Source organism: Protobothrops mucrosquamatus, unplaced genomic scaffold (genome assembly GCF_001527695.2).
Source record: "Protobothrops mucrosquamatus isolate PMUCROS unplaced genomic scaffold, P.Mucros_1.0 scaffold31, whole genome shotgun sequence".
In the NCBI taxonomy this organism is placed as follows: Eukaryota; Metazoa; Chordata; class Lepidosauria; order Squamata; family Viperidae; genus Protobothrops; species Protobothrops mucrosquamatus.
The window spans coordinates 576,230-597,987 of record NW_015386415.1 but is presented as its reverse complement, the minus strand read 5'-3'; the positions used below and the strand labels follow the sequence as shown (position 1 = coordinate 597,987).

The following is a 21,758-nucleotide window of genomic DNA, read 5'->3' as shown; positions in this document are numbered from 1 at the left end:
GTTGGGATGAGAAGCAGTTGGTTGCTTCGTCAGCAGCCGCGACACAGGCCTCCCGAGGAATGCATGCGTCTCCCTTGATTATGCTGGGGCCTTGTTGAGCCAGCGGCCGGCTGCCTGCCTTCTGGCGCCTGACCCAGCTTGCCATCCAGAGCCTTGTCCTTTTTCTTGGCCTACTGCCTATTGCCAAGAACAAAAAGATCCAGATAAAGCATCTGGATTTTATCTTCTAAAAATACTAGCAAGATAGGGCTGTTTTCAGCTTATTTTAGCCATTGGGATGAAATCATGGAGGTCCTTGTAAAAGAGGAGTTTTCTGTGGTGCATGGATTTGGGAATCTCTTGCTACAGCTTTGCCTCCATTTATGTTTGCTACTCTTATTTCAGTCATGATCATCTCTAAATGCAGCCCAGGCCAAAAGAGGAAGGCTCCTGTCCAGAGCCTGTACTGTAGTTCTCTCCGTGGGGCTGTCTAGCTAAGTGACCCTCTTCTCACCCACTTTTCTTGGCATGTGTACTCAGCTGAAGGTTCTGTGCCAGGACTTATTTTTTGCAATATCTTCCATCAGTCTAAAGATTAATCCTGCCAGGCTACTTGATCCCTGGTTTCCTTTTGTACCCAGAGCTTGCTGTGGTGAGATAATGGAAGCCTCTCCTACCATCTCATTCCTAGGACTGTTGCAAAGTTCTCCTAGTCTATAAATATGCTGGAGGAAGGAGGTCTGGAGGTGCTGTTCTGTCTTGGCATGTTGCCTTGGTCTCTGCAGCGAGCTGATCTTTGGCCCAAAATGAAGATGGAACAGAGAAACCTGCCTTTGCCAGACTTGCTGAGCAGAGCCTGTGGCAACATCGGTTTGAGCCCCTGGAGGAAAGACGGCTTGTGCTCTAATAAATGAATGTCTGGGAACCTTTTTCGATCTTACATTCTTCCTTCAAGAAACACAGCAGAGCCACAATGAAATAAATGTATTTATTAATTCAGCTGTGTATTAATAGCTGTAAATGTACCAAAGGCTGCCAGGACTGCTTGGTCTTCCCTGCCCACCTTGCATTCAGCAGGGGTGGGTAGAATAGCATCATTTGGAAAAGAGGCATCCCAGACCTGCTCTGCGTCCGGTGGCCTCGGGGCGTTGCTATCCCAGCCAGAACTCGGGGGGGCTTCCATTTCTGGCGCAGCCCTCGGCTGGGAGAAGCTAACTGTAAATGGGGAGAAAAGCAGCGGTGCGAAGCCTTTGGAGCACCTGGCTCTTCAGGGCTGCGTCTTCCACCTCCCACCAGGTGAAGGCCGGCTCCTGCAATGCCGGTGGGGCCGCCTCCTGTTGCTGCTGCGGGCCGTCGCTGCCGACTGTGGCCACCACGTTGAAGCAGACGCCGTCGCTTTGCCCCGGGTCCTTGCCCAGGTGCTGCAGGCCGAGTAAGCCCTGGAGGCGGACGGCCGCTTCAGGCCGGGCCGTGCATTTCTGGAGCAGCGGCTGGACGGCTGCCCGGAGCCTCTGGCCTGACTTCGAGGGAGCCAGGCTGCTGACCGCCACGGGCAGGTGCGGCGCCCCGGTGGTTTCCAGCAGCACCCATAAGGAGTCGTCGCTGCCGGTGAAGACGAGCAGGAGCCTCTGGCAAACCGAGGCGCAGGGCAGCTCCAGCGGCAGGACGGGGGGGTGGCGGGGGCTGGCGCGGTACTGCAGCGCCAGGTCCATCAAGGGCAGGATGTCCCGCGAGCGGAGCGGCAGGGCGGGGCTCTCCCGGTCCCACCACAGCGCCTGCAGGGACTCCGCGTCCGCCTGCCGCGGCCTCTTCAGCGTCCCGCCTAGAGAGAGGAACAGCAGCGCTAGGGAGCCGCGCCCGGCCGGGCTCGATCCAAGGGCCGGGGCGCGCTCGGTCGCGGCAGGAGGTCGAGGCCAGGGCGGGGAAGCAAAGCGGGAGCTGCGGCGGGAGGAGGCGCGCCAACCTTTATGCAGCTGCGGAGGGGAAAACCCTCAAACGGAGAAGCGTTTTGGGAGCCCGCGGACTCGAAGGAGAGGCCGCCTTCCAGGGCTCCGGCCGGGGGAAAAACCTCCCCTTGGGAACAACTGAAAACCCCCCCAGGGGCTGCACACCTCCCACCCCGCCAGTCGGGGGGGGCGGCTCGTGCGTTCGCTCCAGCCGGCGGATCGCCCCCTCCCACGCCGCCCCCGCCGCCCCCAGGGGAGCGACCTGCAGCGGAGCCGGCGAGCCCGCCCCCTCGCGCGTCCCCGGGCCGGGCGCCCCCACCGGTGGGCCGGGCGAGGAAGACGAAGCGGATCCAGGCGGGGCCGCGCTCCTCCACCGCCAGCAGCGTGAGCGGCCGGCACTGCAGCCCCGTCTCCTCCTGCACCTCCCGCCGCACGGCCTCCACCACCGTCTCGCGGGGCTCCATCCGGCCGGCCGGCAGGTACCAGCTCCCGTAGCACTCGCGCTTGGCCTCCTGCATCACCAGCACCTCGTTCTGCGCCCGGGCGCCGGGGGGGGAGGGGGAGAGAGAAGGGGTCGTCAATGGGCGGCCCGCGGGCGCCGCGCGGGGGGGCGGGCGGGGGGCGGCCTCCGCGGACCTTCTCGTTGAGCAGCACCGCCAGCACCACGTAGCAGACGTTGCCCCGCAGGCGCGCCGGCTCGGAGCCGCCCGCCTCCGGCACCGGCCAGCCCTTCCCGCCGAGCAGCGCCCGCAGCTCCTCGGCCGCCATCCCGCCGCCCGGAGGCCGTTGCGTCGCCCGCGCGGAAGCCCCGCCCCCCCGGGCGTCCCCCCCCCCTCGGAAGAGACGGGCTGGAGGCGGCGCGGGCGGGAAAAGGCGTTTATTGGAAGACGTTAAAAGGGGCGGCGGCCCCGGAGGAAGCCTCGCTTTGGGGCTCCGGGCGAGGACGGCACGCAAACGGCCCGGGCAGACGCGGCGGCGGAGGCAGCGCCGGGTCAGGAGAGGCTCGCCGGCAGCCCGCAGCGGTGCGACGGCTCCTCCTCGGCCCGCACTCCGCAGGCCGGGCTGCCCTGGCCCTGGGGAGCCTCGGAAGAGCTGGCGCCCCCGGAGGAGCCTAGGGCTCTTGGTCCGGCCTCTGCTTCCGGGAACGAGTTCGGAGCCCCCGAGAAGACGTCTGCGAAAAGAAGGAGCCCAGCAGCGTTTGGGGAGGGCGAGGCAGAGGCAGGACTTCCCCCGCCTCGCCTCGCCTCTCCTGGCCGGAGCGAGCCAGGGGCTCCCCCGCCGCCTGCCCTCCCCCCCCTCCCCCGAGCCCCCTGACCTCTTTAGCCGGCGGCCGCTTCTTCACCTGCCGGAAGCTCTGGCTCCTGGCCAAGGGCTTCGGGAGGGCGGGGTCCCTGCAGCGGCCCCTGGAGGGGGCAGACACTTCAGAGTCTGTCCAGCGGTCCTCCTCCTGCTCCTCGCTGTCGGAGCCCGGCTGCTGCGCTGCCGGCCTGCGCCCTGGGCAAACACAGGCCGAAGGAAGACTCAGAAAGCCGCCACCTGTGAACCTCTGGGTGTCTGTCCAGAGTGAGCCAGGCACCCCGGACTGTGACAAAGGAATGTGTGACACCCCCCCCCCAATGAATGAAACTGAGATTAGGATTCGCTGAGATTGACTGAACAGATGCGCAAACTAGCATTTCCAACTGTTGAGAACATTTTTTTAAAAATCTGGTTTGATTGACATTTGAGATCTCATCCCTTTTGATTGGAAAAAGAAACTACAAAACTTATGTTGGGTTCTTGATTAAAAGCAAAGCACTTGGTGCAGAGTTTGCCCCCCACTTTAAGGAACTCGGAGAAATACTTCAGTCTCAAAGACGCGTCAAAAATCAGGCTGGGCTGAAGGAATGAAAATCCCCAGATTGTGTATCACACTCCTGAATGGAGAAATGATCCCACCTAGGAGTAAAGATGGAAGATATGCAGACCTAGAGGACCTCAACATCCACAGCCACTCAGTCTTGGTAGGACTGAATTCGAATCAATTGGGCTCACTGGAAAGCTATGCACAACAGGTGTGTACATCATCTCAAGATATGCACAGCAGAAATGTCAAATGTACAGGAAGATTCCAATTGCAGAAGAATTCCCTCCCTCATCTGAAGTCTTAATCCTGCATTGCATGTATGGCCCTTAGACACCATCAAACTGGCTATAACATTTGACCAAGTGATTTATTTATTTTATACCCCACCTTTATTGTTTTTGTAAATAACTCAAGGGGGGGATAACATATCTAACTCATTCCTCCTATTTTCCCAACAATCACTACCCCATGAGGTATGCTGAAAGTGTATGACTGACCCAGGGTCACCCAGCTGATTTTTCATGGCTAAGCCGGGAGTAGAACTCAGATTCCTGGTTCCAAGCTTGGCGTCTTAACCACTAAGCTAAACTTGCTCCAATAGGCTGGGTTCACCCAAAAGGGATTGCCCCACAGTAAAACTGGTGGCATAACCTGTGATACCTGAACAAACATCCATAGGATGGTTTAACTTGATCTAGAGAAGATACTAAGACACAAAATGCGGACTTCCGGTTTGCCATTGCAGCCGTCGTGGACGCTGGAAGGCGAGCTCCGTCTTCCGCGTTTGATTTCGCACCACTGGGGGACCCTGGAAAGGGTTGAAAGTCACCCTGTAAGGGCAACAAGCAAGGAGGGGATCCCCGCTTGATTGCAGGAGGGCGGTAGCCCTTCCACTTGATCCGGGGCAACCCTCCAAACTGGCGGATGAAAAAGCGGCCATAGAAATATGGCCCGTCACTAGGCTGCAGACAGCCGAAGTCAAACTTACCACCAGGCACTTCTAAAGCAGCGCGGATGAGACTGGGTGAGATCTGAACCTCTCTTCAATCCTAATTATCTTTTTTACCTGTATAAGCTGCCCAAAGTATTTTCCCCCCTGTGGAGAGAGGGAAGGGAAATCCTATCCCACCCTCTAAAAGCACCGGCGACTGACTATCCAGGGGAGTTTAAAATGCTGAAAGAATAACCTTATTTTAACTAGATTTATATGTTTCTAAAATTTGGGGACCAAAAGATTTCTTATTCCTATAAATAGGATATTGATTGTCTATAAAGATTGAATGTAAAAGTAATTAAGATATATATATATAAGCTAAAAAAAATTGATAAATGTAATAAACATGTCTTTACGTAGTTGATAAAATAACTATTAGTTTAAATATGAGATAGTAGATATTAAGAGAAAAGGAGAGGAAGTATTTGATGCTGAAATAAGGGAAATTTTGGTCATTAAATTTAAGACATTTGGAAATTAATAGAAAGTAATGTTATACTGTATTATCAATTAGATGATGTAAGATGGTGAGAAATAGAATATATTCAAATAGATAGGACATGTATCTTGAATATTAGATTCTGTGATGAATTGTGGTAAAGGAAACTTTGGTTACCTAAAACTTGGAAATTATAAATATTAAAAGTTAAATTTAAATATTGATGGGAAACTAAAAATTGGGAAAAACTAATTACAGGACATTGTCTATAAAGATTGAATGTTAAAGCAATTAGGATATGTATAAGCTAAAAACTATTGATAAATGTAAGAATGTTATTTTTACTTAATTGATATAATAAGAATTGTATTAGCTTAAACATGAGACAGTAAATACTAAGAGAAAAAGAGAAGAAATATTTAATGTGGTAGTTTGAGATTTGTACTAAAGACACTTGTATGTTATTGAATTATTAACCCAGTTGCCACATTGCTTTAAATACTTAAATGTAAAACTAGAAAATCAGTAAAACGTTTTTTTAAAAAAGACACAAAATGCTGAACTACAAAAGTGACCGAATGCCCTGTTAAGGTAGTCATCTGAACCTAACCTTGGAGGATTTTAAAAACACTCGATGGTTTTGTATCTTGCTCCACAATGAAGGTTTCCTTACCAATCGGTTGCCGGCATAGCTCCTGTTCCTCCAGATAGAGGGGATCTGAATAATGCACCATGGCTGTCTCTGGGATGGAACGCAAATCCTGCATACTGAAGCTGCGTAAACGACCTGCAAGGGCACCCTGGCCCTAACCGGGAGACAAGAGAGTTAAAGGGATTTATTTGGGAATTAAGGAAGGGGTTACCTCAGAAATGGGAAATAGTATTTCAGAGGAGAAAGATCGGCACACAGTTCCTGATACTTAACCCAAAGTACCTATGTGAGAAGCCTTTATAAGCTAGAGAAGAAACATAGGAGGAAGTAGTTGGTGAGGAAGGAAATTAGTTACCCATGTGGTACAAGCTGAAAACGGCATAGAATTAAGGGGGAAAGCAGCCCAATACCGCCTAGTTACCAAAGATGATTTGGGGGGTGAGAAACCTGCTACTACAGGAAGGAATATGCCAATGGCAGTACCCCCCCCTCCCCTTCGCTCCGCAAGGCCCAAGCTTGCCTCCAGACCAGGCCCGCCAAGAGATTAGAGCAAAGGAAACATCAGAGATTACTTTTGCAGCCACCTGGATAGCTGCTGTGGCTGCCACATTGATGCTCTTCTTCCCAAAGCTCACAAGACTCTCATAGCCACGCTCTTTGGCTTGGCAGATGAAGTGGTCAATCTCCTGCAGGAATTCACATACAATTGACAGAATCAGAGGAAGGGCACCCCAAAAAAAACATCCCCTCCAGGTTGTCCCCATGCATCTCCTGCCACAGGATAAGGAAGTGCTCCTGCCACTCAATTGCAGGAAAAGAAGGGGGGGGAAGGAGTGGAGGTCTGGCACCCAAAAAGCTGTTTATCTTTCCCTCCCTCCCTCCCATTTCTTGCCATGGGTGGCAAGGAGGCAGCTATTTCGGTGCCAGCGGTGTGATCCCTACAGAGACCCCAATCTTCTGCCTGCCTACCCATTTCCCAAAGGCCGCCTCCAGCTCTGTTCTGCCTTGGTGAAATGCAGGCAGCACATTCTAAATTGGCATAGGCATAATTTCATGCAGGCTCAGAGCCTTCAAAGGTGCAGTCAGGAAATGCTCTGCTTTATTTTCATTGAGAAAAAGGGGGAGAACAGGACAATGGGCACCTGCTGCCCACTCGCCAACAACTGTGGCTGGGCTAGGAAGAGCATTACCTTTTCTTTGCTGGACAGTGTAGGATGCACAAACTTGCGGTACAATAAGCTGGCCCCCTTTGTGTAAGGAGACAGGAGCCATACCACAAAGGCCATTTTGATCTCATAGTAGAAGGGAAACCTGCAACCAAAAAGATACCCATGGAGCCAGCAGTGCCCAACAGATTGCTGACTTCAGGAATGGCTATCCTGGCAAAAGGGCTACTTTCAGAACTAAGGAGGGTTAGAAGAAGCCTTTCCAGCGAACCCAGAGATGATCAGGGAACAAAAGCAATCCCAGCACTCCTTTGCTAGCCCCGAGAACAGATCTGTCTGTCTGTCCAGAGCCATTTCAATTATTGTAGGTAGTTCTCTGCCTACAACCATTTCTTCAATGACCAGTTATGATGGCACTGAATGAATGGTAGTTACAACTGGCCTTTGGAGTCCTGGCAGTCGCAGCAATCTTCCCTCCCCCCCCCCAGGCATGTGATCGTGATCCGGGCACTTGGCAACTGGTTCACGCTTATGACTGGTTGCAGCATCCTACGATCATGTGACTGCCTTTTGCCCCTGGCAACAATCAGCTAGCAATTAAAGCTGCTGTTTTGACTCTGGCCCAATCAAGTGATCTCTCCCAAACAAGAAAAGCCAGAGCAAGATGATAAACAACATCCCTCAGATGGGATGGCTGTGAAGGTCATCGCCCAACTGAATCTTCCCAACAAGGAGGGCTAGATCCAATTTTCCTCTAGGCATGCTCAGAACAAGCTCTGCCCAGCAAACTCACTGGCTGCATTACATTAAGCAGTAAAATGTCAGTTTAGGATTTAAGAAGGTGGTAACCCAACCAACTGTGGCTTATTTAAACCATGCTGACATTTTCTTCCTGTCTCATTTACTCAAAAAGCTTACTGCAAGTATAAATTGGGAAAACCGTGAAAGGGGAGCAACAAATGTAATGAAATAAAGAGGTGAACGATATACTTAGAACCGACAAGATTTCTGTAAAAAACAATATGGAATAGGCAGCTACAGCCAACTAGTTCTGACAGTAGGTCAAGCAAAACAGGAAGAACAGAAGACTAATATATCATTCTGAGTCACAGACAGATGTGAAGAAAGGGCAAGCCACTGGTTGGGAAAACGGGGGGGGGGCAAAGCCCCCCCCCAATGCAGGAGGTGGTTAATGGTCAAGGATGGGGAGAGGGCACGGGGGGGGGGGCGGGAGGAGCTTTAAGTGCTACTTTTTGCTGTAGAATTCAAACTGCTGCACAGCCCTTCGCAGCAAGTGTGTGTGTGTGTGCGTGCGCACGCGCTGGCAGCCGGGTCAGGCTACACTAAAGCCTCGACTTGTTCCGCCTCGTCCGGCCTTGCGAGAAGCGACCCACCAGGAAAAGAAGGTGTCCGTGACGGTCTCCGTGGCCATGAAGAGCGCGAAGACGATCCAGTACATCATCCACCGCACCTGGGGAGCCGCGAGGTGAGTCGGGCTGGCCCCCGGCAGCAGGGACCGCTCCCCCCCGCCCCGCCCCGCCCGGGTCCCCGAGGAAAAGGGGCGCGGAGACCCGGCGGGCTCCTCCGGGGCTGCCACCCCCGCGCGGGCTCTCACTCACGTACTCCCGGACGTCCTTGTTCCTCACGGCCTTGTACGAGGCGTAGGCCGGGTACAGCGTCCCCAGCAGGAGCCTGTAACGGAAGGGCGGCGTCAGGCAGGCCGGCCAGGTTCGGTAGGCGCCCGCCAGCAGAGCCAGCCAGGCCCGCCGCCCGCAGCGCAGCGTCGCGGCCTTCAGGGCGCCCAGCACCATGGCCGGCAGAGGCGCGGAGGGCGGGCGGGCGGGCGAGCCGGTTTTCCCGGGAGCCGCCGCTCCTCCTCCTTCCCCGCCCGGGACCAGCCCCGCCAGCGCCCCCGCCGCCCCCGGCCCGGGACTCACTGCACGGCGCGGCTCAGCGCCCAGGCCACCATCGCCGCTCCAACCGCCCGCGCGCGCTGCCATTGGCCGCCTTTATCCCCGCCCCCGCCGCGGCCGGCCAATCGAGGCGGGGCCGCGAGCAGCCCTCGGTCTGGTTTCTGTTGTTTGGATCCAGGCGGCTGCCGGATTGGGCGGAGTTTCTCCTGCGAGCCCCCCCCTGCCCCCCCTCCTCCATCACGTGCCCGACTCTGGCTTGATCGGCGTTTCCAAGGCCAACTTCAGGGAGTCTCGCGAGAGCTCCGAATGGGATCCGGGAGGGGGGGTGTCGGGGGGGGGCCTTCTGTCAGCGGCGCGTTTCCTGCCCGCTCGTTCCTCTCCGAGGGGCCGTTTCTGTCATCCGAGGCCCTTTAACGCGCCCTCCGAAAGCCCGGCTGGTCCCAAGAGTGGAGGCTGCTCCTGAGAAAGTCCCTATTTATCACGTTCACGTTATTTATTACACAGTCGGTCCACTAAAGAGAGAAGATGGCAAGGAAGTAACAGGCAATCAGTCTCCTCACAAAAAGAAATGATAGCCAAACCCACCAAAAACATAACCGCAAAAAACATACTAGAAACACAAAATAAAATAAGCAAGAAAATGGTAAGGGAACACCTATTCGACCTTGACGAATATAAAGCAGGAGGACCCGACAGATGGCATCCCAGAGTTCTGAAGGAGCTGGCAGATGTTATCTCAGAACCATTCCACCACCTCTTTCAAAAATCCTGGAGCACCGGAGAAGTACCTGAGGATTGGAAAAGGGGAAAAAACAGACTCGGGAAACTACAGACCAATCAGTCTAACATCAATACCTGGGAAGATCCTGGAAAAGATAATCAAAAAACAGATCTGCGAACAACTAGAAGCAAAGGAAAGTTATAACAGGTAGCCAGCACGGGTTTCTCAAAAACAGATGATGCCAAACCAATCTTATTTCATTGTTCGATAAAGTGACCAAATTAGTAGACCAGTGAAACGCTGTGGACATAGTATGCTTACATTTCAGAAAGGCATTTGATAACATAGACCACAACCTACTCCTTGGTAAGCTAGAAAAAGGTGGCATAGACCAGGGCTTTTCAACCTTTTCACCGATTGTACCACTTTTAGGATATGGCAATATTCCAATACCATCAGTTGTCTAGCAAGGTGCCAAAAACTTGATGACCAAAAAAAAGGGAAAAATGATAAAAGTACAGATAGTCCTCGACTTACAACAATTTGATTAGTCATGTGATCACCTTTTGCAACTTTTTGACAAGCATGAATCAGTTGCCCTCGTTACCAACCACTTGTTCAGCAATCTAATTTATGTCAGCTCTAAGCAACTGGTACTTAGGGCAGATCCTGGCTGCTGAAATGCCCCTGCAGTCACGTGATTGCAATTCGGGTGCTTGGCAAGCGGCTTGCACTTCTGATGGGTGCAGCGACCTGCATTCACATGATCTCCATTTGTGACCTTCCCTGCCGGCTTCCCACAAGCAAAATTAGTGGGGACCAGCAGGAAAGGTGACAAGTCACTCTGATAAATTCCGCTGGCCTTCCTGCACTCATGCCCCACTGAGCCGCCCAACTTTTGGCCTCCCTGCACTTGTGCGTAGCCCATGCTGGGCCTCCCCAGCCCTGCCTCGGCCTCCCCCAACTCAATGTGCAGCTGCACCCGACCTCCCAGGGCCTCCGATTCCCTGTGGCAAACACCACCACCCCCGGAGCACCCTCAGACTCCTTAGCCGGGATCACTTCCCCTTTAACAACCCCCATGTCATGGGATTATGAGAGCCACTGGGATTGTCATTGCTAAGCAACGTAGTCATTGTATCACTTAACAACGACAATCCCAATTGCCATCACAACCCGAAGACCACCTGTTCAGTTAAATGCAAGTATATTGATGTAACTAAATACTTAAAAACTAAACCTTTGTCTCACAATTTCTCCCCACCCTTGGCATTTTCTCCTGTGTTGTGTGTGTCTGGAGTATCCCTATGCGTAAAGTCTGTGCTTTTCTTTTTGCTTCACATGAACTGCTTAATTATCTCTATTTTGGAAAAGAAAAATCTGGAAGGTAAAGAAGAGAGTTAGGTGTGAGGAGAGGAGAAAGGCCTCTCTTCCTCTAGTGCCTCCACTTCTCTCGAGGAGGACCCTCTCCTCGCTCTCTCCTTGAGCTGGCCTATTCAGAAGTTGTTTGCTCAGCTGCATCAGCCCACTTCAAGGGGACCTAACCCATTTTAAGAGTTGCTTCACTACTTAATGAAGAGGGAGGCCAGGCCCAACGCACCCGCCTGACCGAAAAGCAATCAATCCTGCCACAAAAAGCCATCCTGAGAGGGGAGCAGATCCTCCTCGGCCCCCAACTGGACAGCCTGGACCTTTTGCGAGGTGGACCACCCACAAAATGGAGGTCCAGCCGTTCCTCCTCTTGGTCGGGAGGGGCCTTGGGAGCCCCTCACTCCCCTAGCAAATGTCAGATTTCCAGCTAGCGAATCCAAAAAAGGAACTCCTGGGATATTGTTCTTCCCAAAACTAATACTTTCATTGAATACACTATACTGGCACAAAAGAAACTGCAGCAGGATTTCAGAAAATTATTTTTTCTACATTTTAGTGAATAGAGTATTAAAATTACATTTATTTTAACAAAATTGCATTAATAAATAACATTGATTACATGTAAATAGAGGAACAGTGATAGTTTTCAATACATGTTTTCAGTTCTGTGGAAAGGCCAGGGAGGGGTCTCCTACCAAGGGGTCCCAGCTGAGCCATGGCGCGTGCACTAAGTGACCAGGTGCGTGTGTGTCACACCCGGAGACCGCAACATGGGGAAGAGACAAGGGCAACACGCTCCAGGACATGCCCGGGCTCGGCTGAGGGAGAGCCAGGCCAGCACCTGCCAGTTCCCCTCATCAGGTTCCTTAGGACTTCCTGAAGATATTGGGGTGAATGTGCTCCGTTGCTGTCGAAGCCCAGAGGCTGGAAGGGAGCGCCAGGGGACGGCACATCTGAAGCGCCCGTCCCAAGTTGCAAAACCCACGTCCTCTGAAGACGCCTAATCTTGAGGGCCTGGCAGCCGCCCTCCTGGGGGAGTCGTGCAGGGCTGGGAAAGAATTGGGAAGTGCCAAGCAGGCGATGCTTCTCCATCAGCCTCTCCATTGGCTGCCTTTGCCCACTCAGTGAAGAATAAAAGGGCCCTGTCCGAGCCCTGGCATGCATGCCGGACAGCTCGCCATGTGGCCCCTGCTCCTGCTCAGCCTGCTCTCTGGAGGCCTGGGTAAGTAACGGGGTGGGTGGGCGGTGGGGCATTGAGTGGGGAGAAGCACCATAGCCCCCCCACCGGCCTGCCACCATATGGGCAGGCTGCTTAGTAAGAGACCCCAAAATGGAGGGAAAGGCTCCTCGGCCTGAGGAAGCCCTTAGTTAGAAGCCACCCGGGTGACATTTGGGCCGTCCCTCCATCTCCACCCGACCACCTCAAAGGGGCTGTTGAAGTGGGGAAAACTGGAGGAGGAGGAGGAGGAGGAGGAAGGGGGGTCGGGCCTTGAGTTACTTACAAAGCAATAGGAGGGGGGGAATCGATAAGTCAGGACATCCTGCTGGGCCTCATGAAAGATTGAGAGGCAGTGGGGCAAGTGACGTTTGTTTTATATTACCCCCAACATTTTCTAATCCATGACCCCTCAGTAGAAGACTTAATTCAGGAGAGCAGATGGATGATTTTCTGACTTCTGAGACACCCCAAGAGGCCAGCCAGGAGACAGGCAGAGGGGGCCCCTGAGCCCATTGCTTCCGGCCTCCTCTCCATCACCAGGTTTTGCCTTCACCATTTTCCCCAGCAGCCATCAGGTTCTCTAGGTCAATAGAATTTACCCTTGATTCCAGGTCTCACCACCAAATCTCCAAGTCTTTATTACGGGCTTTTATATTTGCAAAGAAAACAATGAATGGCAAACTACTCCATTATACGCGAGTGACAAAATACCTGTAAAGGCTCTTGATCTATTTCAGTTACGCATGTGCGATAAGATTGTTAAACCTTTGCTTTCAGACTAGCTAAAGGATCAATGGCCATCATGAAGGGATCTCTGTTAGAGAGGACAGAGAGAGGATCCTGATTATAAAGTCACTGAAGAATTTGTGTGTGTCATTCAAAATAATTTGCATGCTTCTAGTGTGCCTAGTCTATCTGGACAAATGGCTGTCCAATCTTTTCTTAAAAACCTCCAGGGATGGAGCACCGACAATGTCTGGAGGCAAGTTGTTCCATTGATTAATTGTTCTAACTGTCAGGAAATTTCTCCTTAGTTCTAGGTTGCTTCTCTCCTTGATTAGTTTCCACCATTGCCTCTAGAGTCTCAACATCTTTTTTGTATCATAGTAACCAGAACTGGACACAGTACTCCAAGTGTGGTTTTACCAAAGCAGTATATAGTGGTACTTCACGTGATCTTGATACTGTTCCTCTGTTGATGCAGCCTAGAATTACATGGTTTTTTTGGCATTTGCATTTATATACGTCAAATAAATAATCGTAAGTCAACTTGGTGTTTTTGGCCTGCCAGTTGATTTGTATTTTAAATACTGAGCTAACCTGAGCAAACAACTTGAGTGGGAACATTACATACGACAATTTTTTTCAAAAGCTTTGCTTCCTTAAAAACATTTGGTTGTTATGATAGACCCTTTCAAACTGAACACAAACATGCAGCACCTTCACCAATTCACGCAGCCTGCGCAGGGACTCTCGGGATCTCCTCCCCCCCTGCAGCATCCTTGCACGCCTTACCTGGGACTCCCTTCACTTCCCACTTAATGGCCTCCCTGCCTGAAGTCACAGTGGCAACTGGGGCCCCTGGAATTGCCTTGGCTAACCAATGTGGTCACGTGGTGTCATGTTTTATGACTGTAATGCTTAGCAATGGAAAGCCTGGTGCCAATTTTGGCCGTATGTTGAAGACCACCTGCAGTGCTATTTTGGCAAGCCACAGCAGAACGACATGAATAAATGTTATATGTCGGTGGGAAATGACTCAAAGTGTAATAGCTTAGTCTCCTATGAAATGAACTGGACAACCTTGAGCCAATCAACATCTTTATACTTAACCTATTTTAGAGAAGTGTTATGTAAAGAATATATATTTGCCCTGAACAGAAGGGCAGGCTAAAATGGTTTTTAATGCATTCTGTTTTTTCTGTCCTCACTGAAGACAATCAGTAACAACCTGGCCTTCTCCTTCCCTTTCCAGTCCTAACCAGCAAGGTCCAGAATGAATGTGCCAAGGGGGCAGCGTACTGGTGCAGCAACTTAATGGCAGCTATCAAGTGTGGTGCTTTGGATCACTGTGTCCAGACTGGGTGGAATCAAGCCAGCAATGAGAGTGTCTGGAACAGAATCAGCAATGTAGGTATTGTGATGTTACTGTTAGCCATAAACATCAGCAGACCTGCTAGCCCAGTGGGCCTTTGCCCAAATGGCACCTGAGCCGACAGGTGCAGACAAAACATGTTTGTTATGTAAACAAGGAGAGTCACTTCACCCAAAAGAGGAAAGAGGGCAGTCTTAAAAAGAGGGAGAATCGCTTTATATTCAGTTCAAAGAGATTGGGTTTGTAATGAGTTCTTTCATTGCATAACATCATTTGACCCGTCTGTGATGTAGCATGAATGGTCAATAGCTTTAGTAGGTAGCATGTGACATTTCATAGTATCCCTTAATATTCTTAGTATTATCTTGTTAAGGCTCGTCCTCATATTCAGGAGGCGTATTTCCCACATTATAATTAATTTCCAAGTTACTACAGTCCAAGTCTATATACAATAAAGGAGATTCCTTGCTCTTGGCAATTCGAACCAGTTCTTATCGGACTTTACATTCCTCGTGGTGAGCTTGTTTGTTACTTCGAAGACATCTAGTAACATTAAGAAACGTCTAGTTACTGAAAACATTAATCAAAGAGCTCCTCCCTCCTTCTGCTGTTGCCATCAATATGTAGGAATGACCCTGGGAGACTGGAGGAAGATCTGCAGCCATGGTGTGATACGAGGCAGCTGGGTCCAGAGATGGGGGGGGGGAAGCACGAGACCCATTCTGAAGGGATCCTCCCTAGTTTTCCAGAGACTAAAAAGAGAGGAGGGCAGCGATACTCTCCGTCTTGAAAGATTCTGTTAATGGAATCTTACAATAACTATATGTTGGTGGTTCTTAACTGGACTACCTCAAATGAATAAAGGTATCTGTGGACTCCTTGACTGCCAGGGCTCAGAAGTCAACATGTTGAAGCCCAGAGAAGAGGAAATACTTTGGGATGGGTGAGTGGAGGCTTTGCGGAAGAGGTTCTCAGAGGGTGAATGATCTTTTCTTCCAGAAGGACACGTGTGCAGACTGCAAACAGCTTATCTCCATCCTGGTGCGCATGGCCAAGGAATCAGCCTTTAAGGTGACAAAGCAGTTCATTCATTTACCAGCTCTCTGGGTAGAATCTAAGAACATTATTTGAGGGCCTGCTGTTCGTCTTACGTTTTTCCAGACTCAGATGTGCAGTTTATTTGTTCTTCTTGCCTCCAGAAGTTACAGAATGGGACAACTTGCCACAGCCAACCCGCTGTGGGACAACTTACTGTGGGACAATTTAATAATTCTATTTAATTATTTAAAAAATAAAAAAATAAATTTTTGCAATTCACGTTTCATTCTGTCCCTCCTTTTGCATCCTTTCTTTAATGATTCTATTCCACTATTTCTTTGATATTAGTGTAGCTCTTGTCCCACAGCGAGTTGGCTGTGGCAAGTTGTCTGGCAATGAGTTGGCCGTGGCGACTTCTCACAGACTCCAGAGGTTATGGGTGTTGAACAGCCCTTTGTCTAGAATAGTATAGAGTCTCCTGCTTGAGCAGGAGATTGGAGTAGAAGACTTCCCTTCCAGCTCTGTTGTTCTTCTGCTATTCCATTGCGTAAAAGTTTTTCTAACTTTGAAGCTGTGGGCAGAGCCAAGTGGTTTGAGCAGCTCCCAGCTGAAGTTGTCCCAACCCATCTTGCTCAATCCTCTTCATATAATCATCTCTCAACAGGAAACTCTCCAGAAGTATTTAGAGCAAGAATGTACCAATTTGCCACTTCAAACACTTATCCCACAGTGCCAAGCCTTGGTAAAGGACTACTGTGCCCGTTTAATTGCCAGCCTGGAAGAACAGTTTGTAAGTGGTTACTTCCTATGAATGGGCAGATGTCTTGATCACAACCTCTTCTTCCAATCTCACAGGGAAAACAGTCTCTGGGCTGGGGAGGATGGATGGCTTATCTCAAGCTATGTACGGATTAGGTTGGGAGTTCCCAGAATGGCTGGGCAGCATCCGACAGCCACTTGAGCCGTCCCTTCTCTAGGCTCCCACTCAGGGTCCAACCACCCAGCTGCCTCTGCTGCCCATTACATAGGTCATGCCCTTTCTCCCCATCAGGACCCCAGCATCATTTGTGCCCAGTTGGGAGCCTGTCCAGCTGACCTTCTGGGACGCAAGGATGGCTTGATGCAGCTGCTCACAGGGCTAGAGCAGCTCCTTCCACCGCTGCAAGGCCAGACGCCCATCCTGCCCACTGGCCACACGCAGGTAAAGGCAGCTTCCGAGTGCCCACAGCTCCATGGGGGGGGGCTTGTGGGGGCCCTCCTTTCTCAGCAGTGTAAACCCTTTACAAAGACCGAGAGGCACAGTGGATCACCCCAGGCAGGTGAGTGAAGGAAGAGCAGGCAGGAGGAGAGGATCTGGGTTCCACCATGGGGTCCATGTGGTGAGGAACTGGGCAGGGACGGGTTTTGCTGCTGCTGCTGTTGCTGGAAAATGGCTGGGCAGCCGTCAAGGTCCCGCACGAAACCTCTCGGCCAAAGGCTCCATGTGGCGTGGGAGTGACAGGCTCTTCTTTTGCTAGGAGTCCCCCCAGGAACTGCTGCCCATCCCCCTGCCTCTCTGCTGGTTGTGCAGGACGTTTATTGGCAAGGCTGAGTCTGTCATCCCCAAGGTACGGCATCGTGGGGTCTGCTCGGCTGCAGAATTCAGCCCCAGGGGAGCGAGATGGAGCGTGCAGCACGTAAGGGGTGGTGGGTGTGTATGGGAGAGCGTCCCTGGAAAGGGACTAATTGAAGCGGTGGGTTCATAAATGCTGTCCTTACGGACATGAATGGATCCGGTGGCTCCTTGTAAGGGCATGTCAAACTGGGGCTGTGTGGTCCCTTGCTAAGGGAAGCGGTCATCTTTGTAGAATCTGCTTTTTGGTCTAGAGAGCCACTGAGGCTGCTCCTGACCCTGCACATCTCTGACGCTGTATAACTAAAGCAACTGTCCTGCTCTGAAACGGGAGGTTTTCAGGAAGAGACTGGGCGGCCATTTGTCCGGAATGGTCTCTAGGGCCTCCTGCCTGAGCAGGGGGTTGGACTAGATGACCCACAAGGTCCCTTCCAGCTCTCTTATCCTGCCTTGTTGCCTCTTAGCAGCTGAGCTTGAGTCGGTTGGACGTGGGGGGACCTAATGCAAAGAAAATTCAGAGCAGATCACAGGAAGTGTACTTTGCACAACTCACCGTGAGTTGCTTGCAGTGGACAAGAGCTGAAGTCGTTTTATTTGTTTGTTTACATCCTGCCTTTATTATTTTTACATCTAATCCTTCTCCCTCCTCCTACTTTCCCCACAACAACAACCCTGCTGAGGTGGGCTGGGCTGAGAGGGAGAGACTGGCTCGAGATCATCCAGCCGACTTTCTTGGCTAAGGGGGGACTCAGAGTCTCTTGCCTCAGCCACCAGGCTAGACTAAAGAGGGCTGGGAGAAGCCAGGCAGCAATTCTGTTTTGGGATTCTATTTATGCAGCTCAGGAAGTAATTCATACCTTTTGTGAATAAAACTTTGTTCGTTCCATGAACAAACACTGTGAGGAAGTTGGGTAATATCTCCAGAATCTCTTTCTCACAGAGTTTAGACGCTTTCAGTTAAGCCCAACCAGATTGCTTGAATGAGAGATGGGAGAGATTGTTGACCCCCCTGCTCACGTATCCGTCTTTCCCCAGGCCGCTGTAGGCAAAGCCATGTCCAAACTCTGCTACATTCTGCCAGGGGCTGTGGCTGGCATCTGCCAGTGCCTGATGGAGAAATATACGGTGATCATTGTGGACACAATTGTGAGCAAGCTGGGCCCACGCCTGATCTGTGGAATGATGTTCATGTGTGCCTCAGAGGAAAACTGTGGTCCAGGTACAAAAGTGCCTATGAGGCTCTTCCTTTTTCTCTTTTTCTCAGGCCAGGTAATGACACACCAGAGGACCAACAAGCAACGGGCACGTGGGGAAGAGGATAGGCCAACTCCAGTGCAGAAGAGGCTGTGGCCAAAGACAGGGTGGGAGGAGAGGCGGACACGCACTGTGTCTCCAGCAAGGAAAGGCTGTTGTTCAAAAGGGAGACACCTGTCAATATTTTAATGGCACGAGAAAGATTCACTGGTCTCCAGCAAAGCCAGTCCTCAATATCCAAATGAGGAGGCCTTGGCTAGATCATCCTGACATACTTTGGGGTCTGTTCCCCTGAAATCTGTTTTTGGAAGACAGCAGCTTCTCTGAGTATTTCAGAGAAGAAATACTGCTTGCCTGCAACGCCTGCGGAAAAACCCTCACGCAGGAGACAGTTTGGAGAACGGGGCACTTGCTGCTGCAGTCGATACCCCTCCAGGGAAAGCAGAGGCTGAAAAGGGTTTCTTTGGGGTGCCCCCTCCCCCCATCTGATTTCAGCAGCGCTTTGTGCTTCTCCTCCGCAGAGATCCTGTTGCCGGCTGCAGCCGAGGGATGTCAGATGTGTCTCATGATCAGTGACCAAGTGAAGGCGTCTCTAAGAGCAAATCGCACCAGGAGAGCCGTGGAGGCAGCCTTGTCCACAGCCTGCAGCCGTCCCTTTTCCTCCTGGCCTCAGGTGAGGCTCCTGGGGCAGGGATGCGGCTGTGCTCCAAGCATTCCAGCTTTCCTGGGAGAGCAGAATACTACTACTCGTAGTTCTGACACCGGCAGACGTGATGGGACACTGAATGGCACATGGGACTTAGTTTATACTAAGGCAGGGTGTCCCCAAATCACTAATACTCTGGTGTTAGTCACTAGGTCTGCATAAAAACCAGAATCTCCATTTTTAATGATAGCTGCGTCTTTTTCAAAAATATTTTCAGAACTGCAACAATATACTGTTTTTGAAAATATTTTCAAAACGGAAGAATTTCAGCAAAATATCATATGTGGGTACTACCTTCACCAGGGCAAGGTTTAAATCTATCAGTCTGCAAGGAAATCTCTTTGTGTATCTTATTCACATTTAATGTAGTTAATTGAGAAATGTGACTTAGGAAAAAAATTCCTAAATAGTTAACAGATTCAATACAAATACAAACATAGGGGGTGTGATGGCTTGGTTGGTTAAAGATGCTGAGCTTGTCAGCTGGAAAGCTGACAGCCGGGTTCGAGACCCGAGGGCCCTGTGACAGGGTGAGCTCCCTTTATTTGCTCCAGCTCCTGCCCACTCAGACAAGTAAGTCTCCAGTGTTTATTTTAATCCAAACCAGTCATGTTAATGTCTAGCGAGACAGTCCATGGCCCGTTGGGTCATTTCAGAGGTATTTCCTTCACAGATCCTCAATACCTTCAGCAATGGCAGACCTTCCAATGTTCTGGAAAAGTTCTTAAAAATTCAGGAAAATATTCAGACCATCCAGAGAGGTCCACTCTTTGGCCTTGGTCCTTATCCCTTTCGCCTGCGCTCCCCCTGCTGAGGTTGTGGGTTTGGGGATGTGCATTCCAGTGGCCCAGAAGGTGTGTTTCGGTCTCTCCACCCCAACTCTTCTTTTGCAGTGCAACCACTTCATCCATCAGCACCAGCCAAAGCTGTCTGCACTGTTAATGAAGCCCTGGGACTCCCAAGCTACCTGCCAGGTAGGAAGAGGTTGGAAACTTTTCAAGCACAGCCAGCTGATGCGTGCCATTCTGGCTAATCCTAAGAGGTGGAGCAATTGGAGCCAAAACACAGGCCATGCGCCCCGGGAAGTCGCAGGTGTTTACAATCCAAGCCACATATTCTGGACTGGGGGAACAAAGGCAGAGGAAAAGGGCAGAATCAAAGGACATCTTTGGAAAGACCTCTTTGTGATTCAACATGAGGAAAAAGAAGCCAAGCGTGAAAAGGGATAAAGGCCCGTCTGTTCCAGTTAAAGGGGATCTTGCAAGCATTGCTATTACGGGGACCCGTTTTTCCAGGTTTTAAAAGAAACAGGCATTTAATCTGAGCGCTGCTGCTCTCTTTTCTGCTTCTCCAGATTAATGAAGCGGAACTGACCCACTTGCAGAGAGCTGCCTGCAAATGGGTCAGTTTAAGAAGAAAGGGTAGTGTGGACACCTGGATTTCAGGAGAGCGTCAGGCAGTTTCCCCTTCCTCTTGTGACGAGGGAAGAAGAGGCGGTCCTCCTATCCAGTTACCCAAACGGGGCCTCTGTTTCGTCTTGTCCCTCCACAGGAACTGGGTGCCTGCGGAGCGGAGCAGCTTTTGCCGAGTGCCACTCCCTGTGCCCAGGGACCCACTTACTGGTGCTCCAGCCTGAGTGCAGCCAAGCAATGCAAGGTGAGGACTGGGCCTTCCTCCTCAGGCGTCCCTCAAAGGCGGCCAGTCTGCACAGCCAGCATCTCGGCGGGGCTGTTTTAGTCCCAGCGATTCAGTGAGGACACAATCGGGAACCAGTGTGAACCCAAAAGGATGGATTTCTAATTAACTTAGGAGCTATGACCCTCCTCCTCCTCCGCTCATGCCAGAATGTTGCAGGGGCTCACAAGGAGGGGGATCCCTTGTTTGGGGCCAGGATCTAATTTCTCACTCTCCCATCCTCCTCTAGGCTATACAGCATTGCCAGGATCACGCATGGTTGTAAACAAGCAAGGAGGGTCCTGCTCAAGGCAGGACAGCTCTGCTTCTCTCACCTGGACTGCTGATGAAGAAAATATTCTCAACTATTAAAATTAACCTCCAGAGCACACTGACAAAGTGTTTTCCTTGTACAAGCTAAGTTTGCATTTATAGATAGATGTGATACAGTACAACACAAATCCTGGGATTGAAGACCGTCCATGCCTTACTTTTATCACACGAGAATTCTTGAGGCTTTTTTTACCCTAAGGACCAAGCTATTAGAAACATTTGGAGAGGGAAGCAAATGGTATGGCCATGCAGTGGCTTGGAATCAATTTGGAACATGCAGCACTATGAGCCAAGCACCCTCTGGCTCATTAAAGGAGCTGTGTCATTTTCTAGGATTGCACAGCTACTGCAAGACAAGTACTGCCTTCGTGCTTCAGTACTGTCAAGCCCTGAACATCCAAGCACACAGCCAAGGAACGGTCTCATTGATCAGATTGTCAAGAAAAAGGGATTACTGAACCTTGGAAACTAATCAAGAGACATTTATTAGTAATAAAAATTGAATTTCTCTCTAAGGTGCCCCAATGTAAGGCTGAACTGTGCATCTGCTCATCTCCCACCCCTTCCCTTAGAAAGCAGGAGAATGATTACACATCATTTGATTTATAGCCATCTCCTCCCCCCAAGGGCTGGTCAAATCAACTTTAGAAAATGCTGGCCTCTTTGTATGGTTCCCCACTGACCTCACTGTTCAAGGCATCTTCAAGTTACAGTCCTTCCGATAATTGTTCAGAAGAGGAAACATTAACACTATCCCCTTAAATTGTGCCCCACAGAATAACAAGCAACCAGTGGGGCTC

General features: G+C 51.0%; 3 protein-coding genes across 3 annotated transcripts; 1 reads left to right on the top strand and 2 right to left on the bottom strand.

Annotated features, from left to right (window-relative positions):
* Positions 1-948: 948 nt before the first annotated feature.
* On the bottom strand, positions 949-2,693 carry NUDT18 (nudix hydrolase 18). The gene is made up of 3 exons (XM_015811114.1): positions 2,562-2,693; positions 2,245-2,458; positions 949-1,801 (listed from the first exon to the last, which is right to left on the bottom strand). Exons 1-3 carry the CDS (start codon positions 2,691-2,693, stop codon positions 1,191-1,193), a joined length of 957 nt encoding a protein of 318 aa, XP_015666600.1. The 3' UTR covers positions 949-1,190.
* A 343-nt stretch (positions 2,694-3,036) lies between these two features.
* Positions 3,037-8,833, bottom strand: REEP4 (receptor accessory protein 4). The gene is made up of 7 exons (XM_029283167.1): positions 8,642-8,833; positions 8,417-8,493; positions 7,047-7,167; positions 6,429-6,542; positions 5,878-6,010; positions 3,241-3,419; positions 3,037-3,096 (listed from the first exon to the last, which is right to left on the bottom strand). Exons 1-7 carry the CDS (start codon positions 8,831-8,833, stop codon positions 3,037-3,039), a joined length of 876 nt encoding a protein of 291 aa, XP_029139000.1.
* Positions 8,491-20,937, top strand: SFTPB (surfactant protein B). The gene is made up of 11 exons (XM_015811135.1): positions 8,491-8,508; positions 14,222-14,376; positions 15,341-15,412; positions 16,044-16,169; positions 16,431-16,580; positions 16,897-16,986; positions 18,027-18,210; positions 18,767-18,918; positions 19,845-19,925; positions 20,503-20,607; positions 20,876-20,937. Exons 2-11 carry the CDS (start codon positions 14,284-14,286, stop codon positions 20,909-20,911), a joined length of 1,089 nt encoding a protein of 362 aa, XP_015666621.1. The 5' UTR covers positions 8,491-8,508; positions 14,222-14,283; the 3' UTR covers positions 20,912-20,937.
* The last annotated feature ends 821 nt before the right edge of the window (positions 20,938-21,758 follow it).

Bases quoted from the DNA above. Each gene is read 5' to 3' on its own strand.
- NUDT18 (XM_015811114.1), bottom strand. From the start codon at position 2,693: ATGGCGGCCGAGGAGCTGCGGGCGCTGCTCGGCGGGAAGGGCTGGCCG. The intron at 2,459-2,561 runs GTCCGCGGAGGC...GCCCGGGCGCAG, and splicing joins CGGTGCTGCTCAACGAGAAG to AACGAGGTGCTGGTGATGCA. The intron at 1,802-2,244 runs GTGGGGGCGCCC...TCCTCTCTCTAG, and splicing joins CTTCCTCGCCCGGCCCACCG to GCGGGACGCTGAAGAGGCCG.
- REEP4 (XM_029283167.1), bottom strand. From the start codon at position 8,833: ATGGTGCTGGGCGCCCTGAAGGCCGCGACGCTGCGCTGCGGGCGGCGG. The intron at 3,420-5,877 runs GTAAGGAAACCT...GTGTTTGCCCAG, and splicing joins GCTATGCCGGCAACCGATTG to GGCGCAGGCCGGCAGCGCAG. The intron at 3,097-3,240 runs GTCAGGGGGCTC...TTCTTTTCGCAG, and splicing joins AGCGGCCGCCGGCTAAAGAG to ACGTCTTCTCGGGGGCTCCG.
- SFTPB (XM_015811135.1), top strand. From the start codon at position 14,284: ATGGCAGCTATCAAGTGTGGTGCTTTGGATCACTGTGTCCAGACTGGG. The intron at 14,377-15,340 runs GTAGGTATTGTG...CTTTTCTTCCAG, and splicing joins TCTGGAACAGAATCAGCAAT to AAGGACACGTGTGCAGACTG. The intron at 19,926-20,502 runs GTAGGAAGAGGT...GTCCCTCCACAG, and splicing joins ACTCCCAAGCTACCTGCCAG to GAACTGGGTGCCTGCGGAGC.